We start from the raw sequence: 15,713 nt of genomic DNA on the forward strand, positions 1-15,713 counted from the left end.
GGGATATTATTGTATATTTTTGTCAATTTTAAGTTGATACTTCTGCTATTTTATTTTTATCGAGTTTTACATAATAGAACTAAATCAAACTCTGCACATACCATTGGTTATGTCTACCTAATCTAAAACAAAAGGAAAATTGATAGGTCACCATATTAGGTTTCGCTTAAATCAAATTACAACGAGGTGGGGTGTGGCGGACATTTATACAACGCAGGTTGGTACGAAATACGTAATCATTTTTTATTTCAAACAAGGGCATATATTCAGCCAAACTTTTGACAGTATTCTGTATTTGTCCACAGCTTAAGGCAGAGATATTTAACAAGATCAAATGGCCAAAGGTAGCTCACCTTAGGAACATTTAGAAAAAAATCGCTGAAAGTGTGATTGTAGAAACATTTTTCTGGATTTCTATAGGAAGAAATCATTTCATCATTTCGATTGCCGCATCCTTTACCTTTAACATATTGATCTTAAAAGCAATAGGTGTTATCCACTCCATTTAGCCAATCATCCCACTAAGTTTGAAGAGTACAAGTTAAAGGTTTCTCGACAAATGCCACGACAGAAACTCTTTCATTGTTCGAGCAAATGACTCAGAGATGTATCAAATTATCAAACGGCAGATTTCTGAATAAGCGGATTTTAACGTGTTTCTGAAGTATTTTGATGTCATAGAACGATGTAAGTTTCCGCCTTTCTCCGAACAAAACCTATAGTTTACGAATACGGATGTACGGTATGGGTACGGTACGGGATTAGAAACGGCTCTGACTCAATGCAGAGTTGGAGAGCAGGTATGAATTACAGACTCCGGTATATGCCGGATTGAAGCAATTTGAACTAAAAGTACTTTAAATGTATATATTTTGTAACCATGGTGATACTAACCCTAACCTCTAGTCAGTATATCATACATATTATACACTAAATGCGTGCGAACATGCAATAATTTGCGCATTTTTGCCGTACGCGATATTAGATAATCACTTCCGGGCTTGCGCAGAGGACCGCTCCAGCTCTGAAATGAGCTACATCGATTAGGATTAGAAACAACCAAATTGGCACGGTGTTGGGGTAAATATCGACCCGTCCGGAAAAACTATCGCGAGCGCCTTTAAAGATGGGTTGCATTTAAACATAATTAAGTGTCAAACTGGACACATATAATTTTAGTGAACATGTTAGAACTAGATTTACAAACTCGTTTTGTGTTTATTAAATCGTATTTAAGAAGAAGAAATTAAATATAGTTTTAAAGACAAAATCTAACGGGTCTCGGAAACGAACTCACGACGATAAAGTATTATAAGAATACCGTAATACTCGGCCAACGAGAAATCACTGACTGCACCGTAAACGTACTATGTGTACTGACTTCATTTTATGAAATTGTTTTGTTTGTTTATAGTTCAAAACGCCATAATATTTTGCGATAAGTATACGTGCACGCTCTTTTAATAATCATATTTGGTGTTATTTTTCTCTCACAGTCACGTGATGTTTGCAAGGTGCTCGCTGACAGGAATTCCGTTTTTATAAACCAGGAAACTCTTACGAACGTTTTTACCTTAAATTTATTAGGAAAAGACTGATTGTTAACAGACTGAAATAATGAAAAACACACTGTTAGAACATCGGATTTCCAGCATATAGTTAACAAATAATCTAAGCCTTCGAGTGGTTTATCGTCTGATTTACCACGGTTCAGAGTTCAGATGCGTAGGAATTGAACCAAGAGGGTGTTAGCCCGAGTGATTAAATACTGAAGCATCTGAACGATGAACCGTGGTAAATTAGACGATAAATCACAAGAAAGCCTAGATTGTTTTCATTCTGACATGCTCATTGATATATTTTAATAAATATTATGCTGGACTTCATTTACGCAAGGAGTAATGTATTAGACGTCATGCGGCAATTTGACGTCATAATTGACGTCATAATGCTCTCGCGCGTCAACCGTTGTTTATCGCAGAATATGCAGCTTGATTTCCTTCTTTGTTTAACTAGAAATCAAACCGAATCATGTTAGAATTGAATATAGCAACTTGCACGATTATTCCGAATGTCCACATTCAAGCTATTTTTATCGGTGAAGTCTTGCTATGACGTGATTCTGTCCGTAAATTCTCAAACTGTATAAAAGATGGTCGTCGACTCTTCACAGCAAAGTCATGTGTCCATATAACAGGTAAACAGATCAAAGGAAATTTCGACATGCTAGTGATTGGAGGCAAAATAATATTAAATTTACATCATTCCGTTCGATTCTCAAAACGTAAAACGTATTGTAAAGATAAGTTGTCTGTCAAAATGCTGTTAATTTACTAAAATTTATGTTTTTTTTTTTATAAACTGCTTAATTTAAAAACAATATAATAATGTATAATAGAACGGAGATGAATTTGGCTTTTTGTTCTTTGTTTTTGAATTAATACTTGAAAAAAATGTTTCCATTCTTTGTGTAATTTTGAAAAATATAGCAAAAGGATTTAAAATTACCAAGACAACACATTCTTTACTAGTTTCTGCCTTTATGTCTTCGTCAGAAATAACAACGTACAATACAAACGACGTCGCGTCCGTTTGGACGCGAACGTCAACGTGACAAAAAGCACAAATATAGAATATATTTGTATTAATGTACATATAGATACGGATCATAATGATACGGCGGGTATTTATCGAAAACCTATTTCTTCAATATGAAGTAGAAAAAAATAAAACCCAACATATCTACATGACAAATTTTGAAGTATACATGAGAAGCATAAGCGAGAATTAACAATAGATCTACTTATAATTATATAAATAGTAAAATAACATTTAAAAGCTAATCACACACATATAATTATAGAAACAATAAAAAAATTAAAAACTTTAAAAGTATAGCTACATATGAAATAACACATAACACATTTCTGCAATGGTCGTTTAATATAAGCATGCAAGTGTGATAGCTATGATAACATATATTATGTAAACTCGAGTACTTACCGCAGTTTATGGTTAACAACATGAAAACGATATGGGACAAATGTGACATCTAAAATAAAAAATAAAAAGAAGTATACAGGAATTGATTTATTGTCAGTCCGGTTAATTAGTCTGTATAGGGGAAGTTCATCATCCGTCCAATGCAAAACTTACAGCATTTATGGAAAAATTGAAATTGCCACAACATGCCAACATGTTGGAAAATCATGACAGAAAGTACTGCCGTTATTTTTGGTAAATTTTGATCCTGAATTCATTCAATGTAGTCTACTCAATTCGAGGCAAGAGGCATGAGAAATAATGTAATTTTCATTACATTTTATAAGCAGACTAAATCTAATCCATGCGTGCTTGGTTTCGTCCTATGCTTGCAAACGATCTATTTGTAGATTTATCTAATTATAGAGCTAATCTAGAGAAAGAATTGTGCTTAAGTAGTCTCCAATGAAACGGACAGGTAAAGTAGAAGACCTATGACATCAACGCGCGAGATGTACCTTACATAAATGGAACTTTTTAAATCGTGCTTTGTAATAGGTGTCTGAATTGACAAAATCGTCAACTTATTTCTCCTGCTGTAATTGCAAACGTTATATAACCATGCTACATATGCTAAGCCCTCGGTCAATGCATGAAATAAGTCTTAAGATATAACCAATTTTAAAGACTTTCGGTATAAACAGATATATCAAACAGAAAGGGATAATCAAACAGAATGAGGTAGATTTATCTCGTCAATATATATAAAAATAACAATACACGAGAATACAGCGAATGTTTTGACTTAATTAATATTAAATTTACTTTTTTGGGAATGCGAGATATCTAAAAAGATTTTATACTTTTTATTTTTATTACAACTACAACAACTTACAATTACGCTAAATTCATTTTGTATCAATTATTATTGTAAACAGAATCTGTACTTAACTGTTTGTGGCCTAAATTTTTGATCGCATCCTAACAACTTTATTTGTAAATCCAAGTTCTTTATATCTTTAAAGTTATAATGTTTTTGTTATATCACCACCGATATTTTTTCAAACAACATCTTTTAAACCCTCGAAATAAAAAGCCTATTCTTAAAAAAATTTAAAGCTTGAAGTGAAAATATGGTTGTGTGACTAAAAAGGAAACGGGCAAAAAAACAGGATTTGGGTTATAAGGAAAAAAAAAGAAGTCCCAACCGGAGGCCCTAAAAGTATTTCCATAAAATTTTTGTTTTGGAAAATTAAATTAAAAATTAGGAAATGAGAAAGTGCGCGGCTGTATGAGAAGTGCCGATTTGTCATTTTTTCCCTTGAAAAAATTTTTTAAAAATTAGGGTTTTTCGGTTTAACAAATCTCATGCATTAAAACCCTTTCCTTATTGTTTCTTGATATTATATGGCCCCAAAAAAACGCAAATTTGCTTTTCCATATCGAGGGGGTTTAAAGGGCTTTTGAATGAATAAGCAGAAATTATTCCGTTTTACTCCTTCGACATTGACTATCAGAAAAATAAAAAATTTTACTTTTTTTAATTTGTTGTTAGGCCCACCAAATTAAAAAAAGTTGTTCTTGGGGTTTTTTTTTTCTAAAAAAAATTGGGGCGGCGAGCGAAAAAAAAATTTTAAAATATTTTTTCGGTGTTTTTTAAATTTTTAAATGCTATGAAAATGTGATTTTAGCTCGAACTTTCGATGTTTTTGACAAGGGCCAAATTTTTTCTTTTACTTTTTTTTGGGAAAGTTTTGACTTAAAAACTTTAAATTTTTATAGTTACGCAAAAAAAGGGGGGTCAATTTAGGGGAGTGTACGGCCCCCGAAAATTTCGAAAAACGGGAGTAAAGGGGATGTTAAAAATTACAAAATTTAAATTAAAAAAGGGACCCTTTTTAATTTTTCGAAAATCCCGAAAATTTCCCCAAACCCCCCCCCCAATCTTGGTTTTGGGGAAAAGTTTCCGGAAATATTTGGGGAAAATGCGGTTACGGGCCCCCCCGTTTTTCCGTTATCCCCTTGTTATTAAATTTTTCCCCCGTATTTATGCATTTAGAACTTAAAAAAAAAACCCCTAAAAAAGGGGTGTTTATTTGGCTTTTTTAAAATTTGGGTTTCATTTTCATGTTTTCAAAAGGGTCTTGGGGGATTTTTTTTCCCGTATACTTTCCGTTTTTTGGGAAATATACGGAAAAAAGTATAGAGCCTGTTTTTTTCCAATATAGTAGTAACGGACCCCGTATTTTTGTCATATACGGACTGTGTTTGGCATTTTTTAAATCGGGGAATATCGGATTGTTTTTTCTAATTTTGGGGGTTTGGATTTTTCCGTATAGCATGATAAAGTTTTAAAACCGCCCCCGTTTTTTGTCATTAAGGGAACGGTGATTGCTTTAAATATAGGGGAATACGGACTTGAATTTTCTAATTACGGGCTTGGGGATTTTTTCGTTACGCCGTTATACTAAAGGTATACGGCCCGGGATTTTGCATTTAGGGGGCTATACGAAACTGAAAATTTTTTTTGGTTTAAAAGGGCTACGGACTAGCCCCTTTTAATGCATGGTATACCAATATACGGACCCCGGATTGTGTCATATGGGGGAAAAATACGAACTGTTTTTTTTTTACTATACGGGCTAGGGGACTAGTCCGTATTTGCTTTGGTATACGCAATTTACGGCCCCGTACTTGTTAATATACGGAATGTTTTTGCATCTGATATACGGGGTTTTTACAAAACCTGTAGTTTTTGAAAATTACGGGCCGGGTTTTTTCCCGTTTATGAAAAAGAAAAACAGTTCCTTTTTGTGTACATTTAGATAAATTTTGGGTTTTGTTTTTCGGGGGAATTCAGGACCAGTATTTCAAAAAGATAGATTTACCAGATTTTTCCCCGGATATGCATGTGTTGTATAAAACCCCTTTATTTTTTTTTAGGGGAAATGTTTTTGGGTTATGGGAAACACTGAAAGATGACAAAATGAATGTCGGTGTCCCTACGCAGAATACGGTATGTTGATAAAAGCAAGAAAAAGGGCGGGTTTGAAAAAAAAAAACTATTTTTATTTTTTGGGAGACATTTTCAGTTTTAAACTAACATTTTATTAAATTAAATACTTTTTAATCTTTTTTAAAACGGTTATAAACTTTTCATTTCTTGTCCAAAGAAAATGCAGAATTAAATGGGGATTTAATCAAAAACATCAAGCATTTTTTAAAATATTTTTATGTTTTTTTTCAAACTAAAAAAAACTAGCAATTGCACATTTAATTCAGCGCGGTTAAATCAAAAATTTCTTTTTTGATTTACACTTTTTTTACTATTGTCTGTACTTTGTTTTCGTTTTTTCCATAAAATGTGATTACGTATAGGCTTTTCGATTGCCGTCTTCTAAAAAAGGCAGTACACCCCCCTTTAATGTCCAAAGGTGTCCCTTTAAAAAGAGCTTTGTTGGCGGGTTTGTCTCGAAAATTTTTGCGGTCACAAATGATGAAACCACATGGAAATATTCTTTTCCCTGTTTCTAAAAGTAAAAGTTTTATTTTTGGGTTTCGAATGTCATGAAAACGGAGGGGTCACCCGGGGCTGTCGGTTTGCATTTGTTGACCCAAACTAGTAGAAACTTCAACATGGTATATTTTTTATCGTAAAAAAAAATTAGTCGTCCCGTTTTTGTTTCCCAGAAACAATCTTGGGGTCAACCGGGAAATAAAAAAAACTGCACGCATTAAAAAGTTATAAAAAGGGCCCTTTTGGAAATTCCCCAGATTTGATAATTATATTATTAAATGATGTGAAAATTATGACGTAAAATGAAAAGGGGAAAAGCCGACATCTTTAAAAGTGTCAAAAACCCCCTTTATCTTTTCGTCCCCAAAACGAATTAGATATTTTAAAAACGTCCCTGTTGTTTATTTAAAAGTTATCTATGTGGGTTTTTTAAATTTGCATTTTAGGGTTTTATTAGGGAAAAAATTTCTATCTCCCAAATTTTTATTTATTTTAAAACCCCCAGGGTTTTCCTTTGTGCCGTCACCGTTGTCCGGTCAACCCTAACCTCTTTTTTGAGGGGAATTGTCTTCAAATGCCATACAGTAATAACAAAAATTACGGGAGAGCTTTTTTCAAGAGGATTTTCCCCGGTCCCCAAAACTTCAAAGAAATAAGCCCCCCCCGGTTTAAGGGTTTCTAAATAACATTCCCCTTTTTTTCCTACCAAAATGTAAAAAATACAGCCAGGGTTTAAAATTTAAAAAACCAACGCTAGTGTTAACTTTAAAAACTATGTTTAAAATTGTGTTTTTAACCTGTCCGCCATTACCCAATCCTCTTCAAAATCCCACAATAAATTTTTTTGTACAGTTTGGAAAAAAATGTTTCAGAGTGACAAAACACCCTTTCTCGCATACCAGAGGTTTCCCGGGGGTTTCCCCGGGTTTTTTTACGAACGGGACTGATGAGAATGTTTAACATTTGCTTTGGGTTAAGTTTTTTTTTAATTTTAAAATTTTTCAAACATTTTTTTTAAACTTTGTAAATGAACAGTTCGGAACGTATATTTGCCTCAAAAACGTTTTAATTTTTCTTTTAAACAATTGAAGGGTTTTCCCAGAATTTCCAAATCTGGCGGTCATTTAAATATTCTTAATTAGACAAGAAAAAATATTCATCATAAACGCCCCATCTTTTATCAGGTTAAATAAATATAATGATCGGGAAAATCTGGTTTTAAAAATTTTTCCCAAATTAAATTTTTTAAAACCTAACTAAAATTTAATAATTTATATCAGGGTTTCAATATAATTTAAATTATTTCATTTTGGTTGCAAAATATTCGATAAAAAATTTATTTTTTAACAGTGTTTACAGGGTCTAATCTGTGGAAAAAAGGAAAAAAAATGGTACTAGTTTGTTTTTTTTAAAAAGTTTAAAGATCAAATTTTTCAAAATTTCTCGATTTCTTTCCCTAATAAATGACCATTTTTTTCAAAATTTTTGGGGTTTTGCCGAGCGAATAAATATTGGTTGCACGTAAAAAGGGCCCGGGTTGAGTAAAGAAAAACGGTAGAATGAAGATAGACCTTCCCGCGAGATTTTATTGTTTACATTTTTTTTTTGAAATTTTTAGCCCCGGGCCCAAAAACAGGTTTTAAATTTTTCCCTTAATAAATTTTTCCCTTAAAAATGAAAGGATATGTTTGGCAAAAAAATTTACAAATAACATTACGGAGTAAAAATATTAAAGGAGGTTCGTTTTAAAAAGCAAAATTAAATCATTTCCCTTCAAACGTACCTTTTAAGCGAAGTTTCACATTATGTTTTATTAAAATAGGAATCATTTTGTTTTCATAAAAAAAAAATTTTTATATATAGAAAAAAAGGGGTTCGCCCCGGGGAAAACAAACCCGGACCACGGGCGGCTTTAAAAAAGGTTTTCCACTGTCTTTAAACCAATTTTAAACGAAAGGGGGGTTTAGTTTTTAAAAGGCCGCGCAAAATTTTTTGCATTTTTTTTCGTAAAAATATTTTAAAAATTTTAATTTAGGTGTTTCCGAAACATTATGGTCTGTCATTTTTGTAGATAATTATACACCTTTAAATATTTTTTATCTAAAAAATATAATGCCGTGCCATGAGAAAACCAAAAATAGTGGGTTTGCGACCCAGCTGGATCGGGAAACCAAACTAGCATCGTGCAGTCTGGTCAGGGTTCCTGGGGTTCGGGTTTCAAAGCCCATTGGGGAAATTTGAAAAAAATGTTAAAACGGCAGCATGAATCTGAGCAGACTGCGCGGATGCGGGTTTGGGCTCGAAACCTGTGGTAAAAACTTTAAAACTCTGTTTTGGGTTTTTCAGGGGACGGTCAATCATGTTTTTTTTTTCTGTTCTTGGGCTAACGATCTGGGGGTGTGCCTATTTTAGTATTGTTTAAAACATTGCGTTATTATAAAGTTATTAAACCCAAGATTGCATACAGTTAAAAGAAAAGAAGATAATTTTTTTTGTGTTTAAAAGTTTAATCCTCTTTAAATTTCATTGTTTTTATTACAATTTTGTGGGGATTAAAAATATCCCGGGCTTTTTGTTTCAAACTGGGTCATTTAAAAAAATGTTAACCCCCTTTCACAAATGAAGGGGCCTTTTTTTTTATGGTTTTTGGTTTTTTGTTAAGTAAAAAATTTTTCGGGCCCCGCTGAAAAAAAGAGTTTGTGGCATATTTGAAGATTTACAGCTGTAAAAGGGGTAACAAGAGAACTGAAAAAAAAACCAGGGCAATCGGAAAAATCGTCAAAATTTAAAAATTTTTTTAAATGTCCCCAAAAAGGTCCTTTGGGAAAACGTTTTTAAATAGATAAGTGAGCAATTAATTATGGGGTTTTTACTTTTATGGTCCCGAAAGTAAATGTTTGTTTTAGATGGATAAATTTTGGAACGATTTTAAAAATTGGGTTTGATACCCTATTCATATTACTAAATATTACTTTTAGGTTTACAATAAATTAAAAAATATTATTTACTTTTTCGACTTGTTCCGCATTTTCCCTTTTTATTAAATTTTAAAATTCATTCAAGTACACGTTGTAAACCCTTTTCCTGTAAATGATAGATAGAAAAAATTTAGTGGGCCAAAGGTATTTGTTATCGTTTTTCCCCCCCCCACCCCGGTTACAACAACAAATTTGTAAGGAAATCGACAAAATTGGTTTTTTTTTGGGCTCCCCCTTAAACGGTTTCAAAGAAAGTTTCTAAAAAATTTGGGAATTTCAAAAAAAACTATAAATGTATGTTTTTTAAAGGGCACTACAAAATTCTTTTTAATTTCAGAATTTGTAATCAAAATTTTTCATAATATAAATTTTTATTTTACCAAAAATTTTTTAATTTCAAATTTCTTTGAAAAAAAATAGCATCACAACCCCCTTACATATTCTTTAAAAATCTGTAGAGATAAAATAATCTGTTTAAAAGTTTAATTTCTTTTTTCTGCCCCTGATTTTTTCGCAGAGAAAAAAATTTTTTCTTAGTTTGAGGCAAGAGATTTTTGGAAATTTTTTTCAAAGTTGTATTAGGAAAAAAAACGTTATTTTGTCTGATTTCCCGGGACCCCTTTTCTAAAAATAAAAGATTGTAATTTTTAAATTTATTAATGCTTTTCCCGGGTTTTCCCGTTTTTAATTTGAATGGGAAGGGAAAGTGGTTTCCGCCTTTTTCTTAAAGTAAACCCCGGCTACCGGCCTTTTACGAAATAAAAAATTCTATTTGGGGTTGTTTTTTTTTCCTTTCAACTTTAAACTCCCTTTTAACCCCCAAAGGTTTTTCAAAAGATTTTTTCCCCCGAATTTTTTTTTATTTCAAAACTTGCAACATCAAAAATTTGGTGATGAAATCCTTTTTAGCTTCGGAGGAAAGAAAGAAAGGAAAAAATAGTTAAAAGATTAGTTAGAAGAAAAAGAACAATCGAATGAATGAATGAATTTAAATATTTAACGGCCATTGAATTTTTTTTTATATTAAAATTACAAAATTAAATGACTTTTTGGGCCCCCTTTTTGAATTTGTTAAAGCAATAAAAAAAACCATGTTTCGGGTTAATTGAAATAAATTCTGGTCTGGTTTTTTCTTAAAAAAAAAAACGTTTTTTAAAATTAAAAACTTTTAAAAAATAAGTATTTTCTGGACTTCCTTTCCCTTGAAAAAATGCAATTTACAGATAAACGCGTTTCGGTCATTGAGCAGTGTTATCGCTTCGGATATGAACGCGCGAAAGGGGTGACGAAACGTGTTCTAACTGATTGGGGTACCTAATTTTCATGCATTAAAGATCCCCGTTAAATTTTCGCTAAATTTTTGTTAATTGGATTCATCGAGTTTCTGATATTGGCCAAATTTTCGGGTAAAAAATTTTTTGAAATTTTTGAAAAAAAAGGATTACCAGGCTTAGGGTACATGGGGTTTTTCTATTGATTTAGTTTAAAATTTTGTTTCCCAAATTTTTAAAAATTAATTTGGGTTTTGCAGTAAAAAAAGTTCGTCAAAAATTTATGTAAAAGTTTTTTTTTGTGGAATGGGGAAATTTAGTGTAAATGCTTATATCATTTTATTTTTAATTTTAAAGACATCCAAATTTCCCCCTTTTCCTATTTTTCGAGCCCTTTTCGTTAAAATTTTTAAACAATATTTTTTTATTTTTTAAGTCAATCAGTTTTCACGCCATCCACGTTTTCCACGGTTTTCATTGCTTAAAGTAAAATAATGTGATGTTATCGCTACCTGTTTTTTCTTTTATTTTTTTTTTTCTCTTAAAAAAATTTATTTTTGGTACGCTTGTGATGGTAATGTGTCTTTCTTTTTTGAAAAAATTTTTAAAAAATTGAAATTTTTTTCAAGGGTGAATATGATAATTTTTTAATTTGGGCCCTAATATCCGGTTGCGTTTGACAAATAAAAATGGGAAAATTTTCAAAAAATTTAGGGAAAAAAGGTTTTGGCCAAAAAATCGAACCCAATACCCTGATATTGGAAACCTAAAAAGCTTTTCCGCCCCGCTAACCCGCACATGCGATTTTTACAATTCAATAAGAATTCCCTAGGGGAAAATTTGTATCGCCCTTTTTTTGTTTGGGCCCTTGAAAATGTTTTTTGGGTATTAAGGGAAAAAAATTCCCCATTTTGTAGGTCCCCTACTAAAGGACCCAAAAACCACGAGAAAAAAAATTGTCTGCCAAATGTATAATACAGTGGAAAGAGGGGAATAGGAAACTTTTATCTATAAAGTGCACAGTGGGTTTGCCCACATTTGCACATGTTTGAACCCCGGCGAATGTGTTGGGTTAACACGTTCGCACGTAATAACTATTTATTAACACGTTGAAAGTGATAGCTATCACGTTCGCATTTTTTTAGCTGACAGTGCGAAAGTGAAATATTACCAACGAAACTAATCGAGTTTTCGCCTTTTTTTAAAAACAAAAAACACTTACTTTGTAAATTCCCGCAAATTTAAATAATAAATTCCCTTTTGAAAGACATCCATTTTTTGAAAAAAAGCGATTTTCACGTTTTTTTTTGTCAGCTAACACGTGGCACGTGTTTTTTATCACATGGGCTTTGGTAGTTATTCGTGCTGTCACTTGCCGGAGTGTTTGTTATTCCCCGGGACGTGTGAAATTTCCCCAAAACGCCGTGGTTTGTAAAACGTCCCAAAAGAAAAAAAAGAAATTTCCTGTCCTCTTTGTTCCCCCTTTCTTCTTTGAACCTTTTGAAAAATTACTTCGAAACAAAAGTTTAAGGTATGGGAAAAAATTTTTCGCCCTTAAAGGGTTTAAATTAAATAAAGGGTTTAAAGTTAAATTTAACAAAAAGGTATTTAAAAAAAATATTTTATTCTCTTTGAATTATGTTTAAAAATGAATACCTTTCGGGGAGATTATGTGCTTTTTTTTTTTACAAAAAATGTATGTTATTACATGTTTGGTTTTTTAAAAATTCGACCCCCCTGAGTGGGTTTCCCGGGGGCGAGTGGTTTAGATCGATGACTTCAAAAAAAGTTGGGCCCTTTACCGAGGGGGGTTCCCAAACCTTCCCGAGTTTTAAAATTTCCTGTGAGGGAAAACATAAAACCGGTGCTCGCCCCGTCACGTTTAAATAATGCACGTTGGGGAAATGGGGTATTCCTCCCCAAGAAAAGGGAAAATCGCTAAAGGGCCAAAAAGTGTTGGGCAGCGCAAAAGTTATTCCCCAAAAAAAAAAAAAAAAAAAAAAACCCCCCCCCCTTTTTTTCCCTTTGGTAGAGCCCATACTGTATTTAAATTTGAACGAAAAGGGGGTTTGTTTCGAATCTTTGGACGCGGGAAAATTTTATCGTTATTTTTTGTCTGTTTAAAAAAAATTTTGAATTGATTTCATAAGTAAAGTATTTAATTCATGCCGTAATTCCTTTTTTGTACAAAAAATTTTAAAAAGGGTTAGTTCCTCTTTTTTTTTTTATAAAAATTTGGATTGGGATGCACAAGCGTTGGAAAAGTGCAGAAAAAAGAGTTAATTTTTGTTGCTTTGATTTTTACAAGACGATGATCCACGGGCGTATTTATCACTACAAATTTAAAAAAAAGGGATGAATTAGATTTAAACTTTTTTTTTTTTCCCAAAGGCTATTTGATTAAATGTTTGAATTAAAAAACGGGAAAAGCGTAGATTTAATGATGGATTTTTTCCTGTTTGATTTTAAATTTTTAGTTTTGGTTTCCTTGGGAAAGCTTTTTTCAGTTCATGTCATATTAGTTTAAAAATTTCTTTTTTCAATTTTTGGGATTCATTCTACATACCCGTCAAGTTGGGAAAAAATGCCCAAAAAAAAGGGGTTTTTCCCTTTTAAATGGCCCGGGGAATTTAATTTTCACTATGCTTTTTGATTGCATCCCGTATTTTTGAATTATATAAATTATTTAAACCCCGTATTTCCGGCATATACGGGAAATATACGGAGTTGTATACGAAGAATATACGGGAAATTTAAAACCTGTATTTTCGAAATATACAAACTATACATACCCCGTATATCCAGAATATACGGGAAATATACGGAGTTGTATACAAAGAATATACGGGAAATATAAGTCCCGTATTTTCAAAATATACAAATTATTTAAATCCCGTATTTCTAGCATATACGGGAAATGTACGGAGTTGTATACCAAGCATATACGGGACTAACGTCCGTATTTTCGAAATATACAAATTATTTTATCCCGTATTTCCGGCATATACGGGAAATATACGGAGTTGTATACGAGAATATACGGGAAATTTAATCCTGTATTTTCGAAATATACATACTTTACATATCCCGTATATCCAGAATATACGGGAAATATACGGGGTTGTATATGTTTCATATACGGGAAATATACGTCCCGTATTCTCGTAATATACGGATTTATGTATTCCCGTACACCAGACATATACGGGAATATACGGTGTTGTATACGATCAGAATAACCCGTTTTAGAATTTCCCGTATTTCAATAATATACGGGGTATCGTATACTAAGAATTCCGTATTTCATAGTATACGGAAATCCGTATTTTATTAGTATACGGACTTTTAAATATACAAGCCCCGTACACGCCCGTATTTTAGTTTTCCCGTATTTCTCCCGTATACGGGTAATATACGGGATCCCGTACACTCCCGTATATTAACTCTTTTTTCGCAGTGCTATACAAGGAGAAACAATCCCCATAACTCTGATTGAATTTTGACAGAGTTTAGCCCCTTTTTAACTTAGAATATCATTGTTTGTTTTATATAACGTCCAATAGCTCTGTTACTTTTAAAGCTTTTGAATATTATGCCCCTTTTACTGACAAAGCTCTAATTCAGAGTCAAGCACTAAGAAAAGTCAGCATGCTGTGTTACGGACAACTCTTGTTCTAACTTTAAACTTTCTTAACGGATGGAGATCAACAGGCATTAGCATTATTCTGCTCGGGGATTGGAACATTTTAAGATCTAAACTGGTCTGAACACAACTCATAACGTAAATTCCTTACCCCACCTAATTTTGTATACATATGATGATCATCGGGACAAGAAAAATAGAAAACAGAAAAGTGGCATGCATCAATACGTATTTACCCTTACCAAAATAATGTAGATTGATGTTAGCAAATAAATTAGTATGTCTTTTCATCCAAATTTCAATGAAATATATACGATTTTTGTGGCAACTCAATTTGGTAAACATTTGAAGAAAATGGCGTAATTGCATCAAGGGGAAATAACTTTAATGCAACTAAATATAAGTATAATGATCTAATATAGACGATGTGTGTGTAGTATGTATTCATTGCGATTAAAGTCCATTTTAGAACAATCTGGGACTGGAATTATAAGCATTTGTACACTGTTACGTCCATAAAAGTAGCACACCTACAAATTTTAACTTGACCCTTTTCAATGGGGCGAGCGCAAGCCAAAAACAACAACAACAATTTTTTTTTGTTTTTTGTTTCTGAAACAAAATACGAGTGGCATATCCGATGAACAACTTTTTAATTTGGTGAGGCCTAACTTTTTGTTGGTAACTTTTGACTTTTGTGCCAGTAAATATCAAGGACGGATGCAAGCGGTGGGGCCAAGCCTCTTCAGCTCCCCCCCCCCCCCCCCCCCCCCCCCCCCCCACACACACAGACACACCCTCTTCCGCCACCACCACCCCACAAACAAATTTCGGCGAGCATATATATTTGATAACATTTTAGTCACTTCTAAATTTTACAATTTTCTTGATTTTATTTTCTGTTTGTATGACGTCATCATTGACCACACCCATTTTTATCATACGTAGTCTTATAATAATATCAAACAAACAAAAAATCATGTTAGTTTTTTCTGAAAAGGTGCTACTGTACAGTATACAGCTGCAATAAATGATCGATATAAATATGCATTATAATTTCTGAAACCTGATGTATGACGTCATGAAAGCGTCTTTAACTGTCATGTTCCTGTTTCCAGCTATCATAAGTGATTATCAAATGATGGAATTCCCTTTATAAGGAAGACATAAAAGTCGAAACTAGTAAAGAATGTACTGTCTTGGTAATTTTAAATCCTTTTGATCTTTATAATATTAGTAACATCTGACAAAAAGAATATACAATGTGGCGTTTAGAAGTACAATATACTTTATATGAAAATACGTGTCTATTTGCTTTCCAG

General features: G+C 32.6%; 1 protein-coding gene across 1 annotated transcript in view; it reads right to left on the minus strand.

Moving 5' to 3' along the window:
- The window catches only part of LOC123542686 (uncharacterized), a 61,228-nt gene that overhangs the window by 25,747 nt on the left and 19,768 nt on the right, over nt 1–15,713 (minus strand). Inside the window, exons 7-8 of the mRNA XM_053531245.1 lie at nt 3,935–4,013; nt 3,004–3,052 (exon numbers count right to left, since the gene is read on the minus strand). Coding sequence (XP_053387220.1) covers nt 3,004–3,052; nt 3,935–4,013 — 128 coding nt within the window. The remainder of the gene's footprint in view (nt 1–3,003; nt 3,053–3,934; nt 4,014–15,713) is intronic.

This window comes from Mercenaria mercenaria, chromosome 19, assembly GCF_021730395.1.
Source record: "Mercenaria mercenaria strain notata chromosome 19, MADL_Memer_1, whole genome shotgun sequence".
NCBI classification, from domain to species: domain Eukaryota; kingdom Metazoa; phylum Mollusca; class Bivalvia; order Venerida; family Veneridae; genus Mercenaria; species Mercenaria mercenaria.